Source organism: Corapipo altera, unplaced genomic scaffold, assembly GCF_003945725.1.
Source record: "Corapipo altera isolate COAL_440 unplaced genomic scaffold, ASM394572v1 61411, whole genome shotgun sequence".
Classification (NCBI taxonomy): Eukaryota; Metazoa; Chordata; class Aves; order Passeriformes; family Pipridae; genus Corapipo; species Corapipo altera.
In genome coordinates, this window is record NW_020884875.1 from 1,672,780 (window position 1) to 1,695,311 (window position 22,532).

At 34.6% G+C, this 22,532-nt stretch overlaps 1 protein-coding gene across 10 annotated transcripts in view; it reads left to right on the plus strand.

Annotated features, from left to right (window-relative positions):
• Positions 1–22,532, plus strand: part of SPEF2 (sperm flagellar 2) — a 77,355-nt gene that overhangs the window by 43,796 nt on the left and 11,027 nt on the right. For 4 of the 10 annotated variants that reach the window (XM_027634552.1, XM_027634554.1, XM_027634553.1 and 1 more), the window contains 5 exons: positions 2,511–2,618; positions 5,594–5,729; positions 6,946–7,187; positions 19,070–19,176; positions 21,007–21,189. In XM_027634552.1, the coding sequence (XP_027490353.1) occupies positions 2,511–2,618; positions 5,594–5,729; positions 6,946–7,187; positions 19,070–19,176; positions 21,007–21,189 (776 nt within the window). Of the gene's footprint in view, positions 1–2,510; positions 2,619–5,593; positions 5,730–6,945; positions 7,188–9,568; positions 18,152–19,069; positions 19,177–21,006; positions 21,190–22,532 lie in introns of those variants that run through there. The other 6 variants (XR_003526222.1, XR_003526221.1, XM_027634556.1 and 3 more) reach the window with 4 other exon arrangements.

Here is a 22,532-nt window from a genome sequence, read left to right on the forward strand (position 1 = left end):
AAAAGCTGGTAGTGATAAAAAAGGGCAGAGGTTTTTGAATGGCAATTGCATTTATTTAAACATATATGTTGTCTTTATATGTAGCAATAAAGATTCTAAATAGCACATAAATATTTTTTCTCCATGTTCTGTATTGGAATGGAATAGTTAGAACTAGTTTATCAAATTAAATAAAATTCTATTAAATTCTGCCTATTTGCCAGCTATAAGTCAAAATATTTCAAATATTAATATTAAGGAAATTTCCCTGTCTGACCATCCAGGAACCACTCTGGCAGTCACACTCTGCACCACTTGAGCTGGGACTGAGGTTCCTTCAAAGCAGGGGGCTCCAGTGAATGGACAGGTCCCCAATTGATTCCTTACACAGCCCACACTTGCACAGTCAGTCCAGGTTTCCTTTCAGGCTCCATCCCAGGTTTCCCACGGCAGTCTCAGACATCTGGATCCTTAAAATAATTTAATCATGGTGCAACAACAGGATAACAGCTTGAACTGGTGCCTTCAAGGAGGGACCCTGAACAAAGGAAACCCTGGGCTCTTATACACTCACAGTCTAAGTGCACAAAAGTTTGGGGTCATTGTCTCCTGCTGTGTCTCTGGGTGTCCAGTCCCCTGGCAGAGCCACAGGGCCCCGGGCCCTTTGTTCTGCAAAGGGTTGGTGCCAATTCACAGCCTCTTGTCTCAGGCTCCCACCACCCAGAACTCAGCCTGCAGTTCCCAAAGCTAGCTGCACTGACTGCATTCTTCAACAATTAAAATAATGGGACTGGAATGGAATGAGTAAATTATCCAGTATCTTAAAATATACTGAAATTAATTTAGTAGCCATATAGTAGCATGGGTCAATCAATGTCCGTAATTTTTATCTGTAACTGCAATGTGGTGTAAATAAAGAACATAGAATCTAATATCATCTATAGTCTTAAAAAAAAGCAACTCCTATTGAGAGAGATCTCGAATGTAGGCCTGGTAAGAAACTGCTGTCCTAATTTATTTGCAAAAGGGGAACAGGCAGTCTGCTGGAAGGGATTGTGGCGTACAAGGCTGTTTATACATTTTGTCATAACTACTTCCTTGTGCAGGTAGTGGTTTATGTAACTTCCACTTTTTTTTTCCTGCAAAATGTCCTAACTTCAGCAGGAAGCAAGGCTAGTAGCCTGAATCTTTTATCTTTTGTGTAGGCATTCTACATGTCAAGAGAGGGGCTCATGCCCTGCAATGTGAGGGTAACCTGAAGTTCAGGTACTCCATTTCCAAGTGAGAAAGCTGTAACTGCAGAGTTATTGTGCATAAAGCAGGTGACTTTTTTTCTTTTATGGACATTTAATTTGCACTCTGCTCAGTTTTCTCCCTCTGGTTGATTCTGCCCTTAGTAGGTCGAACAAGCATAGCCTTGCAAATACTTAGCCAATTGTGAGCCCCAGAGAGCTGGAGGCTTAGTTTAGCATTTAGTCCAGCCAAGAGAGTAGCAGATTTTCAGACTTTTAGAAAAGTTTTGTGAGAAAAAAATCAGCAGTCATCACCTGCTGTATGCTAAGTGGCTAGGTCAGAGTTTGTGGATTGCTTCTTGGAACTAAATTTTTGTTCCTACCTGGTACCAGACAGCTTACCTGAAATCAGAAAACCATAAAGTGATAGAAATGCAACGAGAACTCAGCTGTGCATTCCTCCTGGTAGAAGAGGAAGTGTCAACTGATGATTTGTAACTGAAGTATCAACTTTGATTTAATGTCAAACACAATGTTAATGTCAAACACTGAGTTCCTGTGACTCAAGAATTCCCTGGGAAGGAGCTGTGGGCTAGTAACTGAGTGATACAATTTACCACATGCAGTTTTGTCATTTCTCGATTTGACCATTTGCTTTATGTTGACCTTATCTATCATGCAGATGTCATTATTTTTTTTTTGTGTATCATCCCCATCTGCTCTTCTTCTAGGATAAAGCAATTACAAACATTTTAATATTTTTGAGTAATAGCCAAAGTGACATGGCTACAGGATCTCTAAGAACATTATAAAATACCTTTACAGTATCTGTTCATAGATAAACAACTTAAAACAAGCTGATAATGCAGATTACAGAATGGTTTGGAAAGGCATAAAGGAACAAGTGTTATTCAAAAGATGTTTATTTATCTGCTGATTGTGATAAATTGGTAGATATTAGGGTCAAACAGGACATTCTGACCATCTAGGGTCAAAACAGAAGCACACCTACTCAGTCATGATTTTCCATTCAGAAATACATTTTAGGATGTCCTTTGAGCAATTTTAATACAGTTGTATACTCTGGGGTATGTTCATGGAGTGTTAATCTTAGCATGACTTGCAGATCTAAATCACATTTGATAGCTGAGCTCCCACCTGCATGTTCTCATAATGGTCACATCAAGTAAGGTAGAAAGTGTAATTTTTCTTTAAAAAAAAAATGCTAATAAGTGCCTGTGTATTGATACTCAAATTTACTAGCGAAGTCCAAAGACTGAAAGCTCTGTTTTCCTGCAGGATCACGGAAGAAAGTCAGTATAATTCCTTTAGACCCAGAAGAATTGAAGAAACAAGAACTGGCACTTAAAATAAAACAAGAACATCTGAGTGCCTTGAAACATGAGGGTATGTTATTATTTGGTTATTTGTATTGGGAGGTGATTGTTATTCCTAATTTAGGTAGTGTAATAGTCAAAACTAGCCAGAAACACTAGAGAAAATGGATGGATAAGAAGGAAAAAAGAAAGGAAGAGAGTAGTGTTTGGAGAAATCAGGATTTTTTTAGGGTGGTAATTGCCAGTGCTTTTGTGATAAATATATTAAAAGTAGAAATGTGATTTTCATTCTTTTTGTTCTCTGTTTCTTTTCATCTAATTTAATTTGGCATGACTAAGCAAATATTTGCCACGAGAGTAAAGGCTTAGCATTGGTGGCTAGCCACTTTTCAGTGTTCAATTGAATTGAGTTCAGTATTTGAAATATTTTCATATGGGAAAGAATTTTTTGGCAGTTGTATATTTCCTTGATTTCCTTTCTCTGATTCCCTCTTCTTCAAGCCACATGGGATTCAAGCAGCAGGATACAGATTTTCTTTATTCTTCCAAGCTTCCTTTACAGACAGACTCTTCAAAAACTACGTATTTTTTCAGTTATTCTGTCTCTTTGTCTGTCTTATCCAATAACTTCTAAGCCAGTTCAGCCAAAAGTAGATGTCTGAAACAAAGAAGTCCTAGATTGAAAGAGGTTTGAAAATTTTTTTGGAGATGGGTTTAAACTAAAAGAAAAATACCTCTTTATCACTGGGAAGATAGAGCCTAGCTGTTACAGATTCTATCTGGCAGCAGTTGGCAAGCCCATTACCATAATGTTACCTCTTTGATGGGCTAACTATTGCATAGTTTTTTGTTATGAAAGTTAGAGGGCAAACAGCGGTTAATGAACAAAACACAAATTCATAAGGCTTCTTCAGGTCCAAGCAGGTCAAATGCTTGTACACCTACCACTTTCAACATGTTTTAATACAAAAGCAGTCTAAGAATAAATATTCCAAGGTTTTGGAGTAGTAAGCAGAATAGTAATAACTTTGAAGATCCTAGTAGCATGAGGATGAATGTTATTCATTAACGTGTTTTGTTTTCTTTACATTGCTTTATTTTTATCCTATATTTGAAAAAATCCAAGAACCTAAGGAACACTAAACACGTTGAGCTGTATTTTCTATTTGCACAGGCATGTAGTTGGTATTTGAGAATCATAGTTTCACTTGAAGCTTTGGGAACTTGTTCTTTTGCTTATTCAGCTACACTGAGTCTAGCAAAGTGATTAGTTGTGGATAGTTGCTAAGTTTTTAATGTTGATTTCATGTATCATTTCTCTGTTGCATCAAAGTACCTTGCCTTTTACTCTGTTACTGTTAAGAGAGCAGCTTTGTTGGTGAACTGTGTGCAGTGCCTACTTCTAAACAAAAATCTGTAACTACTGATAGCAGCTTCACAAAGAATGTGCAGAGAAGTCACAATTAAGGTAGCCTTAAACTGTGCTATAGAAAGGTTACTACACAGGCACAATGTATCCTCTAAGGTACTTTCAACTTAGAACCTTTACTTTTTTCTGTCAATTAAAAAACCCTTTGTAAGACACAAATGTTTAAAATGCTGAACATCAACTCTTTATTGCTCAAAACAGAAATTGTGCAGAGTTGCATTATGCTATGACTGCAATATCACATTTAAAGAACAATGCCTTATTTTTTGGTTTTTTGCAGTCCATCTTTTTACATTGGTTGCCTAAAGAAGGTTTCATCCCCAAACCTAAGTATTTTTAAAAATTAATAGAATGTGCAATAAATATAGTTATATAAATAATGTGACAGTCTTTAACTTTGAAGTCACTGTACCAATTACTATAAAATAGTATTTATTTAAAAGATTCTGTCATACAGAGGGTTAAATATGAAGAAAAACCAAGTTGAATACTGAATTTGCCTTAAGGATTGAAAATAATCACTATCTACTGGTCTTCTTTCCTTAGTCTTTTTTTTTAAGGCTTTTTCCCAGTTCCATATACCTCTCAATATATTGCCTTAGCTGCCTTTTCATGCAGTTGGCATCCTGTTCTTAAAATCATACAGTGTCATATTTGGGTAGGAAGGGACCCTTAAAGCTCACCAAGTCTACCACCATGTAAAAGGCAGGGACACATTTAACTAGATCAGGTTGCTCAGAGCCCTGCCCAACCTGACCTTGAATGTTTTAAGGGATGGGGCACCTCCCTGAGCAACATCTTCCAGTGTTTTACAGTAACCAGTTCTCTCACACTAAATTTTATTTCTAGTCTGAATCTACCCTCTTCTACCTTAAAATCATCACCACTTGTCCGTTCGCTCAGGCTCTACTAAAAAGGCTGTTCCCGTCTTTCTAATAAGGCCCCTCTAGGTACTGTAAGGTCCTATAAGGTGCCAGAGCAGCCAGCAGACCATATTAAACTATATTATCATTAAATTCTCAATGTTTTTAAAATTTTCATGTAGATATTCTATGCATAATTTTGGTAGAGGTGAATTATTTTCTTAGTGCTCACTAACCAACCCCTTTTCTAATGCAATCTGAGTTTGAAGATGTAAAATGGATATGTAGGAAGCATGGGGCAGAACAAGTGAGGTTAATTTTAAAGGGTTGGAGGTTAGAAATAGAAAAGAAAACTTTTCTTATGATTAACATACATAATGATTTAGGTGTGTTTTCTGTAACATTTTTTCATAACAGAATACTCACACTTGTATCATTAAGATTTTAGGTCTGTTGCTGTGTTAATTTTGTTCAATGTCACTGTTTAGTTTGACATTCCCTGTACCACTGTGTTAGTTTTAGTAAGCTATTTCTTGACTTGTGAATTCTGATGCTTATAGAATACACATTTTTGTAGAAAACAGGATGCAATAGAGATGATTGTGAGAAAATAACTTGTTCAAGAATATGAGAAATTAAGTAAGTATTTTACTGCCTAAAAACAGGCAATCATGCTAAATTTTAGGTGCTTAAGACTGAGAACTTCCTAAAATTTTATAAATATTACTCATTATGACATTACCATTTAAACAGAGGCAGCCACAAAATCTCGACTAGAACTTATAAAAGAAAAAGCTTTAGCATTTCTTGAAGACCTAAAAATGAAAGCAGAAGAGGCTTACAGAGATATGGAAAAGTGGCTTGGATCCACCTTCCTGGCAGAAATGGCTGGGTAATGTATACCAATTTTAAACAATTTTATTTTTTTTTACCTAGACTATAGTAGTAAATACAGTAGTTTATATAAGGAGAAATAATTTGGGGAAAAAAATTTAAAATAATAATTTTATTTCATGAACTGAAATTTCATTTTATCTTCAATACCTGGATGGTAATAACTGATTTCCTAGAAGGTTCTGCTGATAACTGTAAAGGTAATTATCAGTTTTGCTATTTTTCTCTTATATATTTCTAGTCTGTTTATTGGACTACAGCTTTGGCAGATTTACAAGCAGACAGCCAGTTATTCCATTTAGTAGAAGCCTCTGTATAATTTCCATGGCTTCTGTCACTTTGGAATGTGAGATCATTTTGTTTCCTGTGCTTTACACATGTTGGAAAATTCCACCTACAGTTATTACCACTTTCTGTAACATTTCTCAAAATTATTTCAAAGACCATTAAAAAAATTCTCCTTTGCAATTTTTCTGTCTGAGTAACTGAAATGTGCTTTGGACCACTGTATGACACTTAGACCATCTGGCATAGAATGACCTATGTTCATATCATTAAAGAGGTTTTACTGTCCAAAGAAGAGGGGTCACTTTGCCCTTTGTAAAGTGTTTCTGCCCTGTACTAAATTTTAAATCATACCTGGGACAGTGCTACTTGATCCATCTCAGGGCCTGCCCGAGAAGAAAGACATGAGTGTAGGATGTGAAGGCTTTAACAGGCAGTAGCTCAAGCAGGCAAAGCCTCTGCCTTCCAGCCAGTTTTATTTGATCTCCTGACAACAAGTGCTGCCAAAGACACGGTATTTACAGAGCATCATATCCTTTGTTCTGACACTCCAAGCCTGTGTCTAGTTGAATGTTACAGACAGCTAATGTCTTTCCCTGTATAAATTGTACTCATTACATTTGAAATGAGAGTTCATATGCCACTCCACAATGCTGCCCTAGGAAGTGCTTTCATATTTTTCCATCTGGTCTCTTTTGTGTCCTGGATCTGACTTTATATAAATTTCTTACCGTAGTCAAAAGATGTCATGCTGCCAGAGGGGGAGTAGACTTCATAATGATTTTGCTGATTACAGGATTTGCACAGAGGATTTGTAATTCTTATTTCAGAAAAGCTCTATAAGAGTAAACACATTAAAATTTAAAGCTATGTTATTAACATTGTGTGTTTAGAAGTACTCATGTTTTTCTTCACTCACACTTTCACAGTGTTGAAAAGCTGGTTGAGACTGCACGATATCATGTTGAGAGTTCTAGCAAAATCCAATATGAAATGACTTTAGAAGAAACAGATTTCTTCATCAATGGCGATGTAAAAATGTTTCCTGACCCTGTTCCTGACCCTGTTCCTGCACCACAAGTTCCACGCATAAAAACCTCTAGAAGTACTCTAACTATTTCACAACTCACTAATCTTCATAAGCAGTTTCTACAGGTGGCACCTAAAGGTAGGAGATTTTTTTTCCTTTTAACTCCTAAAGGGCTGTTAGTTTCTCACAATCTGGAGTAACTGTCTGGGAGCTGCTAAACATTAGTATGACTAAACATACTGATGAAGATCGTGCTAGAGTTAAAGATCCCACTACATCGAAAACTCGTAGTGCAGAATACTGAAAATGTAAAGTACCAGACCGCTTGAAAGCTTCTAATGTCTTTGTTGTGGGCTTTGTATCCACAGGACCACATATTTAATATTCCTCCAACAGCTGCCGCTGTAATATGTTTTTAGAGGGGTACATTTCGTGCTTGCTAAAGATTCAAGTCTGTAACTTGTTTACTAAATGACAGCTCAGTGAACACCGAAGCTGTATTATTTTAAAACACAATTTTAAAGAAATCAGTATTTTTATGAAACTATTATAAAGGGTCTATTATAACTATTAACCATTATATTCTTCCAGTGAATGTGTGCCTGCTGTTTTGGATCTTAACTTAGATAATGTAATTTGTTAACTCAAATATGTAATTTTTCTTTTCCTTTGAATGTGCACTTATTGTATGGGTACCTGCTAATTATGGGAACCTTAGGCTTAGGGTGCTTGAAGAGACTTACTTGCAAAACTTCCTACGACTGTACAAATGTTACAAAATAATTTAGGTAAGACAGTTTTTAAACTGAGATGGAAAGTAGTTACACACGTATTTGCAGTGTTTCATTACTACCAGTGTTCCATATTATAATTTTAGTATGATTACCCTTAAGATTGTGAAATACAGTGTGTAAACAACTACTTGCAATTTTAAATCTAACTCTTCCAATGTAATAAGGCCACAAAGCACTATGATGTTGAATTTAATTCTTTATTCAGAAATGCTTTTATGAATATTTATAGAGCAATTCTAATTTCCTTTTGCATATGAAACCATTTTAGGCAGAAAGATGTTTACAGTTTTCCCTTAGAGAGATGCATATCGTCTCATCTATAGTGGAGGAGTGTGGATGTGTGTGTAAGCATTTCAAAATCTTCTGTAGAGACTAATTTTGCAGATAGTATTGCATACACTATGACACATAAAACTAAAAAATCTGTATGTTTGTAATCATTAGATAGTGCCAGAGAGATGGAACACAGATACCAGTATGACTGGTCCTTTCACTTAAAAAGGGGTTTTTTTGCTTTTAAGTCACTCATTCTTTAAGATATTTAAAACCAAAAAAATTTGTCTATTACAAACTTCAAGACAGACCAACTACTTTGCTTGTATACTTGTAATAATTAGCAAGAAAACAATTGAAATATTTATCTGTTACAGTATTTGCCATTTTGATAATATTATATTCACTAAAATGACCCAACATGACTTGCATGGTACCCAAAAAACGAAATATCTTGACTTAGTAGTCCTGAGACAGTAAAGGAATGGTGGTGCATGCTGTCTGGGACAATGGGAGGGAATTATTGTTTAAAATAAGGTCCCAAAAACATGCAAAAGCTTTCTTCTAGTGTCTGGTGACTATTAAGTCAAGATATTTACCTTTTTTGGATAGCTGAATTAGGATGAAAATCACAAGTTGTGCAAGTCATCTTTAAAATACTTCTTCCCATTCTTTTTCTTATTTTAAGACGACATAAATCGTGTCCTACATTTCCTAAGGCAACTGCTCCCCTTCGTTATAAACTCATTTCTCTCCTAAAACATTAGGAAAATTTTTCATATCTTTCTATTTCTCCTTGTTCAATAGAATGCTCGACATAAAATACATGCCTCCTTAGTAGTTAGTCTCTACTGAACAAAAGAGGGGAAAACACTAAAGCACCAAGCACACTGGCAGTGAAATTGTTGACTGGCAGCTCTAAAGCAGATACAAAAAACTAACAAACAAATCCCTGCCTTGGAGAACCTCTAAACTGATCTAGATGTGCTGCCAAACATCTTATTTTTTCTTATTCTCACCCACCCAAGCAGATCTCTCAGTGTTTAATGGAAGTCCACTCAAACAAGCACATGAGGCATAGGCTATTAGGCAAGTCTAAATAGAATAAACCTGCCAATCTCCTTGTAGTATGTGAATAGCAAAATTCCTGAAGTGGTTCTCAAAATTGCATATTAGGCTTTTTTAAAGCATTATGGAGATTACATGAAGCAGATTTTTACTTAGAAAGCAAGCACATAAAGAGTAACAAAGAAGGGGTGATTATGTTGGAAGAAGTGAACATGTAAACAGGTTTCTTACTGGATATTTGCTAAATGTCAAAAGTCTTTTCAAGATACGTTTAACAAACTGCTAAAATTAAAGCTAGAAGTTGGCGTACCAATATGCTTTAAAGAATTTTGATATTCACAAAAGAATTCATATAAAAATTGTAAACAGTTTTGTGTTTCCTAGGAATTTAAAGTTTTAAAGAACTGCCGGTTCACCACAGACAACTTTGTACTGTCCTGCACACTTGGTTCTCCATGGAAGCACATTACTCTCCATTATAAGCAGCGATGGACAAAAAAAACCCAGCTTATGCTGGACCTTCCTACCTACTGACAGTCTTTCATTTGATAAGGAAATACTTATTTTTTTTTTTACTATTCCACATGCCATTACCCAAACTCAACATGGCTCTCCAATAATTGATGATTTCACTAACTCTTTTGATCAAGTTGTTGACAGTGCTCTAATATGTTATCTCAGAAATGCTTTTTTATAGGAAAAGCTGTGGCATGTCAAGCTACTAACTCTTACTTTTTTTATTTTCTCTTCTATGGTCTGTTTGGATGTGTGCTCTTCTTATCAACAAAATTAAACTAACATATCTATAAAATCTCATCCCCTTTGCTTCCCTTCAGCACTGTGTTCTTTGTATGACCACATCTCTTGTCATTACATTTAGCATACATATGGAATGTCTTAGTTCTCTTCTAAAGATTCTTCAGAAAATGCAATTTGGGTATGGCTTTTCATTACTAAGCAGATCAAATTGGATTCTATCCCAGACTATGTTCTCCCTCTTATGACTGAATCACACAAGGGAATTTTAAATTTTATTTTTTTTTTAATAGTCATGATCTTTATGAACCATTCCAATTTAATTATAGAAGCCATTATTCATCAGAAATAAACTTCAGTCAGGTTTAAAAAATTTTTATATCAAATAACAAAAAAAAGTCTAAAATATTTATGAAATTATTAAGTAGTCTGCTAAGATGTGAACATAAAGGACAGCCTATAACCAAATTGTATTGCTATTTCTTTTCAAGTTGTAGGCTTGTCAATTGAATTTTACTGTGTTGCTAGATTTGGAACAAATAGATATATTAAAGTGTTCATGTAGTTCAACTGAATTGTTTGCCTTTTTAATAGAATATTTTTTTGAATCAGAATTTTATTCTGACCCTGGATAATGTCTATAGATTATGCTTTCTCTTCCCAAGCACTCTAGAAGCAATTCAGGATCTTACATTAGTAATCATCATGACCTGACTGATGTAATCATCATGACCTGACTGATGTGTGTAGGGATTGAAGTTCATACATGAGCATTGAAATAGGCTCATCATCTCTAACTTACATTTTTTCGAGATTATTTATTTTCAATGTGCTTTTTAAAACTTGAAAATAAGAAAGGTTAAGTTTGTAGACAGAGGACATATCTTTTACTAGATGAAAACTTGGTAATTCTACTGAAAGTTCCATTTAAACCTGCTGTTATATCTCTTACTAAATCATGTATGTTACTTAATTTCAGAAATTTGCGACTATTTGCCTATGGTGTTTATAAATCTCTGTATCTAATTACTTGTATGGAACATATTTAACATGGTTGTAAATGTTTCTGTGCCTTTGAATATATATATATATATATCCAATTTTAAGATTTCAGTCAGCACAACAGAGGACCTCACCCCTCATTGCATCTGTGCAGCACCAGAAATACCTTACTCTTTGTGATTCTAAATTTAAAATCCCAATTCTTGCTATTTAGGATTGGACATATAGCAGAATCAGTAATAATTAGTAAATAGATGATGTAAATATTTACAGTGAAATTTGCCTGGAGGGAGTGATGAGTCTCTCAATAACTTGGATGGAAAGAATCATATATTTGAAATACCTGTCTTTTTCATCTAAGTATGGAAATATCCCATATTATTGCCTTTTAGACTACTAAAGTTAGATGAATATAATTCATCCTCAAGGTTTATTTCACTCATGCTACAGAGTCTGGTACATAATTTGCATGGATCATCATCCAAACCTCTTGATATTACTATGGAAATATTTTTCTCAGTGAAAATCTGTTCAAATGTTCTGGTAAAATTTTATGAAAAGGGAATAATGTTAACATAATTCTCATCTTTAGTATAGGTTTGTTGCCTGTGTAAATTTATAATCTGAATCTTTAATAGAGATATACTACTTTCTCAGTTTAGAGAAATATTTTAATGCCTGTATGAAAATATTCTGTTGATTGGTGTGTTATTGAAAAAAATCTCTTTTTTATATCTGTGCAGGGTGATTGCTCTTTGGTTAAATGTCCCAGTCCTGGTTCACACGGTACAAATCCAGTGTATACTTGCACTACTATCATTCTTAATGCTCCTTTTTGGATGTTTAATTTTTCTGTTTTCAATTTCATTTGCGGTCATAATCTTAATTTCTTCACTAATTACTTTTTGCATTTGTTTATGATGTTTCTGCACTGCTTTTTGAAACATATAAAGGCTTTCTAATGTCACCTTGTGTATCAGGGAATGATACTACCTTTTAACAAGGTTTTAATGAAAAACAACTTCACCTTGTGTAGCTTTTCCTACTTTTTGATTTCATTGATGACAAACTTTATGTGAAAAAGAGGCTGCTTCATAAGTAGTACAGGCTGGCTTCCTTTTGTATCCTGTGTTCTTTCCAAAGTACTACTGCAACAGATCCCACCTTTTCCTATGTTCCCAGTTTCTACATGGAAACTGAAAAATGTTGGTAACATTTAAGGTCCGTCTTACAGAGAATATTTTCCCTGGCAGTGGATCACAGGTCTATTCTGACCCTTATTTTCTAAGCACCAGGAAATTTCTACAGGTGCCCACACCCCTCAAGAAGCAGTAGGCACTATAAATATGTTACAGTGATTTTGTCCCTTCCACCCTTTGACTTCTGAAGTTGCAGATCCATTAATCCATCTCTCCAACTCTTTTTCACCTAGTCTTGTGAGTTTGTGGCTTCCTAATGTTAGGAAAGATTTTAAATCTTTACTGTATGTTAAGAATACTTCTGCCCATCTTTTGGGTCCTGGGTATGGTTCCTGTGCACGTCAGAAAAACCTTCTGTGGTCTAGTTGGTTTTGCTGTCCATGTGGAGCACAGCTGCTACCTCAGTTTTAAAGTTCTCTGAAAGGATCACTCAAATGTACTTAAACTGCATGTTCCTAACTTTTTTTAATATTATGGCCTTTCAGGATGCTTAGAATAGAATGGAACAATCAAACTGCCATTTTTTACGACAATGGGAACAGAGAGTTCTCACAAATTGTATAATATATATTAAAATTTGCTCCTTCCTGTAAAATAGAAAAGAGTGGCATACAAAAACTTGTTTTCTTCAGACCTGTTAAGGCACCAGGAACAGCATTTCCTTCTATGATTAGCTTAATGTAATCATAAATTTTGCCTCTTGACGTACACATCACAATAAGGAGGGCGGGGAGTCAGACTGGGTTTAGGTCATTTGCTCAGGACTTTACTTTTGCTATTTTGCAGTGAATAAATAGATTTCTAGTTGTCTTGCCTCCATTCTGCGTGTAATTTCTCATCTTTATCTGGTTGCTTTCTTTTAAAGTCCTAATTTTCTGGCAGCAATGTACTAAAAGAATCATTAAATTACTGGCTAAAAGTAGGAGATTCATATGCTCTAGAGATAAAATTTTCAAAAATTTCAGCTTATGATGTTTTCTCCTACAAAATACAGGAAAGACCATCTTCAGAACAATTTGGGAAATGTTAAAAACAATCTCAATGTTTTAAGACTGTTTTAATTTGGAGAACAAAATGAGAAGCTTATACAGTTCCTTGTTCTGAAAGCAGTAATAAAATCATTCTGTGTATAAATACATCTTAAGAAAATCATGTCAGCTACATGTGCCTTAGAGCATCTTAAGCTTTTCTGTCAGGTTTTTGATTATGTATTTACAGACTTGCTCCAACTTAACTTTTCTGCTAATGTCAGGTTATGATAGGCATTGTAATAAGTTTGTGACTTCAGTAGTATCTTCTGGAGACATTTTTCCTTGAAGACCCTTCTTAATTCCTCTTCCTAACTGTGCTTTTCTTTGTTTCCAAAACAGTATTGATGCTGCTGCCCTTCACTGATTGCATGTTCTGACAAACCCCTGATAGTCAAAAGGAAATGGAAGTCAAAACTGACCGTTTCTTACAGCAATCCTGGGTAGTCTCCAAATGATTTAAGAGTAGATCTCTGTTTTCCTTGTTCTCCTTCATGGCTGTTTATTTCAAGTCACAGTCTAGTCCCAAATTAACAAGATTAATATGGACAAAAAAAAGAAAATATGCAATTGACATTTTATGGAATAATAACTTTATATATTTAGTTGTTTCTTTTTAAATTATAGCCATAAGAGCACTGAAGCAATTTAAAAGCAAGAGTAATTCTTCTAGCAAGAGAGAAGTTGGTGACGAAGGGAAAGAGAAGAAAGATTTGGAACATCGGAAAAGAAAGACGAATCGTCAATTTCCAAAAATATGGCTAACAAAATATTCCTGGTTAAAATATGATGATGAAAGGGGAATAATGTTTTGTGTACCTTGTCGTAAACATGACGTGGATTTGGGGGAAAACATTCATAATTTTTGTTCTGGCACTGATGATTTCAAGCTTGAATTTATAAACACACACCAGAGTAGTGAAGCTCATGCCTGGGCTACCTGCATGGAAGCTGCCAGTACTGCTTCACCAGACACAGCTTCTACTGAGCAGATGTTGAAGAGCATGAACTCCTTAACATTAGGGAGAGTAGAAAATATTTTTAGAACGTACCATGCTATGGCTAAATCTGGTTCTCCCCTTGTAGATCTTGATTAAATTTACAAACCAGATAAGCTTTAACATGACCCTTCACAGTTTTTCTCAGACTTATCCTTCTGAAGACTTCTCTACAGAGGCAGAACAGATCCATTGCTTATTATTAATTGCACAAATCAGTCTTCTCATAACGAGTACTCTTACACCCAGGATATGACCAATATACTTCACAGTTTGAACCACTTTTCTTTTCCCCCTGTGAAAATATTTTTGAAAGTTGTAATAAGTATGCTATATCTTGTTTTTTTTTCTAGGAACTGAGAATAAGTATAGTTCAGAGAAGTATCTGATTTCATATTTTCATAATTCTACATATTCTAAATGCAACTTTCTATTTGATAATTTCCAATCAAGGTAAAACATACCAGCAGAATATATTTTTACCATCAAAGAAAAAGCAATGATTCATATCAAAAGATAGCTAAAATTAAATCATTAAGGACCCCTCTTACTTCTTCCAACAGTAATGAAGATGTACTAGAGATAATTTGGGAGAAATGAATGTGAGATCATTCACCTTTAAATCAACCCATTTTCTGAATCAAGATCAACTCTTTACTTTTGCTGTAAAATGTGTGTAATAATAGCAGAAACTGCACACTACCATTCCATACCATACTATATCATGTAACTCTACCCTATATACACACACATACACCCACACATATATATATATTTTTAGAGTTTTGCATATATCTAGGTATAAATAGTATGTCAGAAATGGAGTAAGTTTTGAATGAGTGCCTCCTGAAGTAATTTTAGTCCATTCAAGAAGAGTTAATCTGTAGGGATCAGAAAAAGGATCAGTACTGTGAACTATACAGGGGATTAAAGAAGTTCCATCATTGAAATATGTTAATCTGTGATTTCTCAGACCAAAAAAAAAAAAAAGAAGTTTAGATATATTTTACCTAAGAAGCAACAGGATATATATTGTACAAGGTACCTTACTAGATATGTGGCATTGCTGATGTTAAGGGTTTTCTCTTAAATCAGATAATGCCAAGAGGATTTTTTCCCCTCTTAAGTTTTCAAATGGGAAATTTTTAACTATGTTGAGGTTAGAAAAATGTGTTGAAAATGCGTTCCCAGAATGTCCAACAGCTGAAGACAAAAAAAGGAAATAAAATCTGAAAGTATATTTAGAATCTATAACACTGAAGTCACTTCCATGGTGCAGGGGGGCATGTTTTCTCATAATCTTCCTTTCATCAATGAAACTAGGAGAATTCCTTCAACCTTGCCTCTTGGGACATATTTTCTAAGCCTGTGATGATTCTTGCTACTTTCTTCTGGGCAGTCTTTAGTTTATGTACATCCTTGTAGATCTGCAAATTCCAAAATTGTATGCTAGCAGAAGCTTTAACATCTGGGAGAAAAAAAAAAAAAAGGATTATTTCCAATGTCTTTATGTGTACTTTCTGGTAATATTGTGATCTGCTGTAGTCCCTAGATACTTTTGTATACAAATTTTACTTTATCAGTAAGATTCCCATTGTGCCGTTTATGCAGTTCATTGTTTCAGCCCAGTGGGACACTTGACATTAATCCTTATTGGATAGTGTCCTTTTATTCTAGACTGTATCTCCAACATGTAAAGCTCACTTTGAATTCTAGTCCTATTATTCTCCAGTATGCTTAAACTTCCTTCCTGAATTGTTTTATCTGTAGTGTAATAAATGCATCAGTTTGTCAGTCTGTTTCCTCAAACTACTTTGATCTGTTTCTGGTGAAATTTACTTACTGATCTTCATCATCTCTTGAGTTTTTCAAAATCTTCATGAATACTGATTCTTTTTCCACAGTGCTTGCTACCTCTTCTAATTAAAAATGTTTCTGGACATTTAATGATTTCATTTTCTATTCATTCTCCTACATTATTCAACTAAAACTTACTGGGTTTGGTTTCTTTTATTTTGGGCTTAGAAAAAAAATTTTATAAAGAGCATACCTGTTTTGAAACGAGTCCTGTTACGTGGACAAAGGCAATTCTGGGAATTGTTTTCCTTGTTCTTTCCTAGAAGACATTATTTACTTTTACCACTTGCGGAGTGCCATTTGCAGACACCGGTATTCTTTTCTCGGTACCATCTGTGTAGCTGCCCACTCTCAGGCATCTCTCCGTGATTATAAAGCATTAGCAGCTCTTGAACTAAAATGGTGAATCACCTTTCATCTCAGATTATAATCAGATATTCAAAAATGATTCCGTGCTCTGTAATATATACCCAAATACATTAAATCGAGACAAAATACCTGAAAACGCAGTGAGGAAAGTATTTCTTATCTTTTTTTACATGTTTATGAGGGATTTCCTCTGAGACTTCCTCATCATTCCTCCTACATATGTCAGTAGGAGGAATTAAATCACAGTCCATTTGAAATTTTTGAACTGTTATAACTTTGGAATTATTCCACATCAGATGTTTCAGGAAGAGGTAATAAAGTAAAAGAAATTGCCCTACAGCACATCAGCAATTCTATAATTAATAGGTAGAAAATAGTCTAGCTCTGATTGAAAGAGGATGTGTTTCTTCACGTTTACCACACAGGAAGAAAAGTGGGTAGATACTGCAGATCACTTGGCAGAGCTTAAATATCTCACAGTAATTCGTGTTTGCCATAATATTTACCTGAAAACTGCATTCTAGCATTTTTTATAATCCAGTCTAAGTTCTATGATTGTGAGTAACATTTTAGATTGCAATCCTATTTCGGACATTAGTTTTGATGCAAGTTCTTAAAATTCCTTGTCTCTCAAATACTTTTTATGTATGTTTCTAAAGTCATGTAGCCTCATAAAAAAATTAGATGAGGATCTTAGTATCCTTTTAGAATTTTATGCAGAAAAACAAAATTAAATTTCATTTCAGGAAGCCATAGGCTCATAGGAAATACAGGAGCTACATTCTTTATTGGCGTAGAGGGAAATCATATTAGGAGTTGAACTGTTGTAAGAAAAGTTAGATTGCCAGTAATCAGATGTGGAAAGGCAAATTTCAGCAAAAAATGCAATAAAAATTACCATAGCTGCTCTCTTCATGGTAAAGCACTAGGAAGAAATGAGATTGAAAGAAGATGTAAAACTTTTTCCTGTTGTTTTTTATATGAAGTGTACACTGGCTCCTTCATGGACCATAGACTATTCTCTCCATGAACCACTAAAATGTTATGTGCTTTATTGAATTATTTATGAAGTCACCCAGTAATGATGCTTTTGTTATGCAGGCTTTATTGTGCCATATGGAAATTATCGGATTCTTGTAGCATGAAGTTTTCATCAGAAAACAGATTTCTGGTTACCTTAAATTATTACATCATCAATCCAGAGTGCTTCAGTAAACAGCAAAGGGTTTATCACATGGTTTTTTAGAAGATATTCTTTGTCAATGTCGATAACTCAAAAACTTTCACAAGGTGACATCAGAGCACTGTTACCAGTCTGTCACTATTTTTTCTGCAGCCTTTGCTTTCATGCTGACATTGTGGTAGGATATATGGCTTCAAGTCCTTCATTCTTCCTCTCCCAACAGAATTTAAGCTTCCCAAATCTGGTTTTTACCTCTTCTCCCCAAGCTTATATATGTGTAGGATTCCTCTGCTGTACTAAGATGTGCTGAAGGCATTAATCCTGTGTTTTCTGATTGGACATAAACAGAGACTGTAGACTATCAATTCAAATTGGCTACTGGATTTTGAATACTGACATTATGAAATCAATATTCAAACATTCTTAATTTTTCTACCACTTACATCTTTTTTCATAAAGTTACATTTCACTCCACTGTTTTGCTTCCAACAAAAATGTCTCTTAGCCAAAAAATGTGCACAGCTGTGCTTTTTCAAAAGGACAAGACTTTCGACTGGAAAAAAGAAAAAAAATAAGTAAGTCTTACCAGTATTTCACTGATTGTATATGCTTTTAAAGTAAATTGAAGACTTCCAGTTTTGATGCTGTGGAAGTGATCATAACCTGACCAAATCAGCTTTGTCTCTCAAAATTTAAATAATTTGAAACTTATTTTCCAGGTTTTTTTGTTAATGCAGAAGTTTTGCAGTGAATTCTCACTGAGCCAGCAAAGTCTGTTTCTGGAAGAAAAGACTTTTGTCTATCTGTTAAATTTTACATACATAATTTTGCATTTTAATACCGTGTATAACAGTTAAAGTTTGCTTGCTCATAAGCAAATCCATGCTTATTTAAAAAACAAATAGGATTTGTTGGACTTACCTGTCTAATGATTTCTATAAAATAAAATTAATGGAGCTATTTTTAACTCCCTCAAGTCAGTTCTGAAAAGCTTTTTAAACAGATCGATTTTGTTTCAAATTTCAACAGACAATGGTCTGTGTTTCTTATCCTATTCTCTAACTTATGCATGCTTTAAAGTGTGGAGATAGATTTATGATTGATTAAAATAGAGGACAGTGGGGGAAAAGATTGGTAGGTATTCAACACACAGAAATTGTGTGATTGGTATTTTTGAACTGCTCATTAACTGTCAGTGTAGACTCTGTGAGGATGGATTAGTGATAACAATGCAGATCAGAACAAGTACCAAAAGAAATGCAATGCATTGGAATATTTGATATTTTGCTATTAGATATGCCACACATGATTTATTTTAAATGAGGAAATTTTATGTTTCGCTTTGAAAATATTAGCATTATCAATAGTGCATATTAGCAAAACAAATAAGTTTTCCACATTCCTATTAAAATTTAAAAAACCCAGATTTCCTTTAACAGAAGAAGTCTATTTAAAATGCTAAATGTATTTTTTGGTATTGACTTTTCTATTAGGTTTTATACGAACGAAAGTATTTATTGACATTTTTAGTCGCTTGGTTAATTTGAATCGTGGAGTAAATTGCCTTCCTGATCGGTGGATGAACTTAAAACTTCCAGATGTAAGTTAACCCCTGTTTTCTCTTCAACTGGAATATTGGTTTGTACAATATTGTGCAATTGATGCAGCATTGTCCTTATTAAGATAAAGTCAAGATTATAGCTATTATAGGACATTATCAGTTTTTCCTTAAAATTCTTCTGTTTCACTAGAGGATTCTGGAAGACACTGCACCAGAAATAAAATGCTTTTGTCAGCAATATATTTATTTACAATTTTCAAATCATAGAGTTTTTTAGACACCATTGAAAATTCATTTCCAGGAGTTAAAATAACACTGTTTATGTTCTTCATTCCAGCACAGGAAATTAAAATCTGGAGCTGTATGACCTTAAACTTACTTATCTAAGATTTTCAGGTTTAGGAACATGAAAATTAGAATTTAGTCTTTCCAAATCTTCCATACTGAATTGTCTGATTAATTTTACTTTCAAGTGTTGCTGGTAGGCCTATTGAATGAAATTATTTACTTGTTTTAGCATGTGTTGATAATTATTTCTGACAGTAAACCATGATTCACATTTATATTTTTACTGGATTTCACATGTGGAAACAGCTTCATTCATATATTCTTCACACAGATGAACTGCATGAGTGAAACATTTTAAAGTTTCCCAGTGGTGTATTTCCATTGAGTTTAGTGAAAACTAGCCACAACTGTCATCATCAGTATATAAAAATCTAATCTTAGCACAGCAAATTAATTGTTTGGGGGAAACTACAAGTCAAATATTGTCTATTAATAGACCACATGTGCATATATCCCATGTTCTGTGTTCTTTGAGAACTTTTAGTGCTTATAAATGCTATTTTTATTTTAATAACCGAATTTTCTTTCTTTAAAAGCACCATTTTAAAATGAGACTTTTAAATTTATAATGAATGCAAGAACTTATTTACAAAAGGAAATGCATGAAGCATAAGCTAAGGTATATATTTATTTTGCACAAGCTATTCTGAGCTTAACTCACCATTTCATCATTGTGTGACTCACTAGAATCTCAGTAAATTCTCAATTAATAATAAGCGGCAGTGTTCCAGCCAGTGTCAGCACAGATGACATGTACAGTGTTACCAAATTGTCTCACTGTGATGCCCCAGGGCCTTCTTCCTGTGAACACATTCTTCTCAAACTCTGGTCTGGAGCAACCCAGACACTTCTTTTGACAAGGAAATCTGGGTGTAGGGCAGAAAGTTGTGTAGAGGTGCACAGTAGGGTCTCGCCATACCAGCGGTGCAGAAATGAACCGGACAGATTTGGTTTCCCCTGTCAAATACAGCCTTTTTAATGCTATCTCAGGAGATTTTAGGAGTGTTCTCCTGTTTGTTTCTCCCTGTAACCAGCTCTGCGATGTCTTCATTGGTAAAAAGACACAAAGCATTTTTTCTACCACTGCTTTTTTCTAACTGACAATAATGCTGGAGCAGAGAAAGCCACCTGGTCAACACCTCTAAGAGTAACAGGGCCAAGGCACGGGACCAAGGATTTGCTAGATTTTGTGCTTATGCTGCTGAATTGTCAGTTCAATTCTTGGTGCTCATGCAGACAGGACATGGTTCAGGGTTTCAGGATGATATCTCATAGGCAGTTTAGATACAGAACCCTATTTGGGGAGTAAGAGTATTTATTTAGAGAGATATCAACTGACACACAGTGGCCTGTGGCCTGTTTTTCTACTGATACATGCCTTTTATATAACTGTGACATCTCTCTGCAGGACCTTGTGTTTCCTAGCCAGGAAAAGACCCAAGAATACACAGGATATTGAAAGAGTATGTTCGTATGTTTATGCACACATATTTGACAATATTTATTATTCTGGTTTTATAGTTAGAAAATCTGGCATCTGCATTCTCAGTGAACGCAGAATTTACTGACTGGCGCAGATTCTTAGTAGCAGCAGCACAGCCTTGGCCAGTGCCATCTGTGACACAACTCCTCAAAACGCTGCATAGCTTCAAGGCTGTTGATGTAGCTGAATCAGGCTTCGTTACAGAAGAATATTACTTGCAGGTTATAAATCTTTTCTCTTTTGAATCATGTTTTGTTTTGCTAAACTCTCTATATTGAAGAGTGTATTATTGGGTTTATTCACATTCAGAAACTCAGTCTGAATTTTAAATGTTTTTGGGTTTGAGGGTGCCTTCTGGTAAAAAGTGTTTTCAGGAAATGGATGGCCTAATGATGTCCATATTTCCACAAATCAAGCTTACTTTTTACCTCCATTTCCTAGTTTCACCATTAATTTAAAGTAAAAACACTTTCAGTTTTAAAGAAACTTTCTGTGTGCGCTTTGATGACTATTAGCTTATTTGACACTAAATAAGACAAAAAACTTGCTCAAGCAGAAATAAGGATTTTAGTTTCAGCTCATCAGCTGTATTTAATTGAAACATTCCTAGATTTTTTTTCCCATTAATTATTTCCTCAAATTAAGATTGTTTTTCAGACCTTGAGTACCTGGAAATTATAAAATTCTTTGATCTTTTCTCTGAAGATAGATTCTATTTGAATTGTCACATAATTTAGCAAGATTTTTCAGCGAGCAAGTTTCATGAAGGAGTATTAAGAACACATTTTTCTTCTTTTAGAAAAATTCTGCTCATTAAATTTTCACTTACTTTTACTCTGCTTTCTTAATCATAATTAAAATGACTGCTGTTTCATTCTTTTAGTCCATACTAGCTATGAATATCATATATATATGTGTCCATAGATATGTGTATGTGTGTGCACATATACACAGAAGATGTACAGTTCTGCCAGTTTGCATTTGTCTGTTGATATTAAAAATAATTTTTAAACTGTTTTAAATACATTTTATAGGACCTTTATTGCAATTTGTTTTCTAATCCCCTAGTGTTGGTTTTCTTCAAAAACTAAATAAAGGCTGTGTTAGTTCAGAAGTCTGTCAGTTTCAGAACTACTTTGATTAATTTCAAACTTGTAGGGGTGCCTGCCAATCCCTACCCATCCCTGACTTGCAAAGAAACAAATTCTGCAAAGCCAAAAATTCCACAAAAAGTGCAGGTCTATCTGCACCTATTTTTCTATTGCTGTAATTTTTACTGAAGTGTGAGAGTTCAAAAATAAGCTAACAGTTACAAGGCATGCAGACTGAGAATGTGCACAGGATCTTACAGTCTGTTCATGCCTATCTCCTGTTTTAGATCTAGTTGATATTTCCTAGTCTAGTATTATAGAATTGGTTCTGAGCACTTTTAATTTACAGCTGAACTATAGCTCTGTAGGCACTAGAGGACATGCTCTGCAGGCATTACAATAGTTATCTTTTTGGGAGCAGGACAAGCATGAGAAGAGCCATGACTCCATCCTTCATCATCCTGAATTGTGGA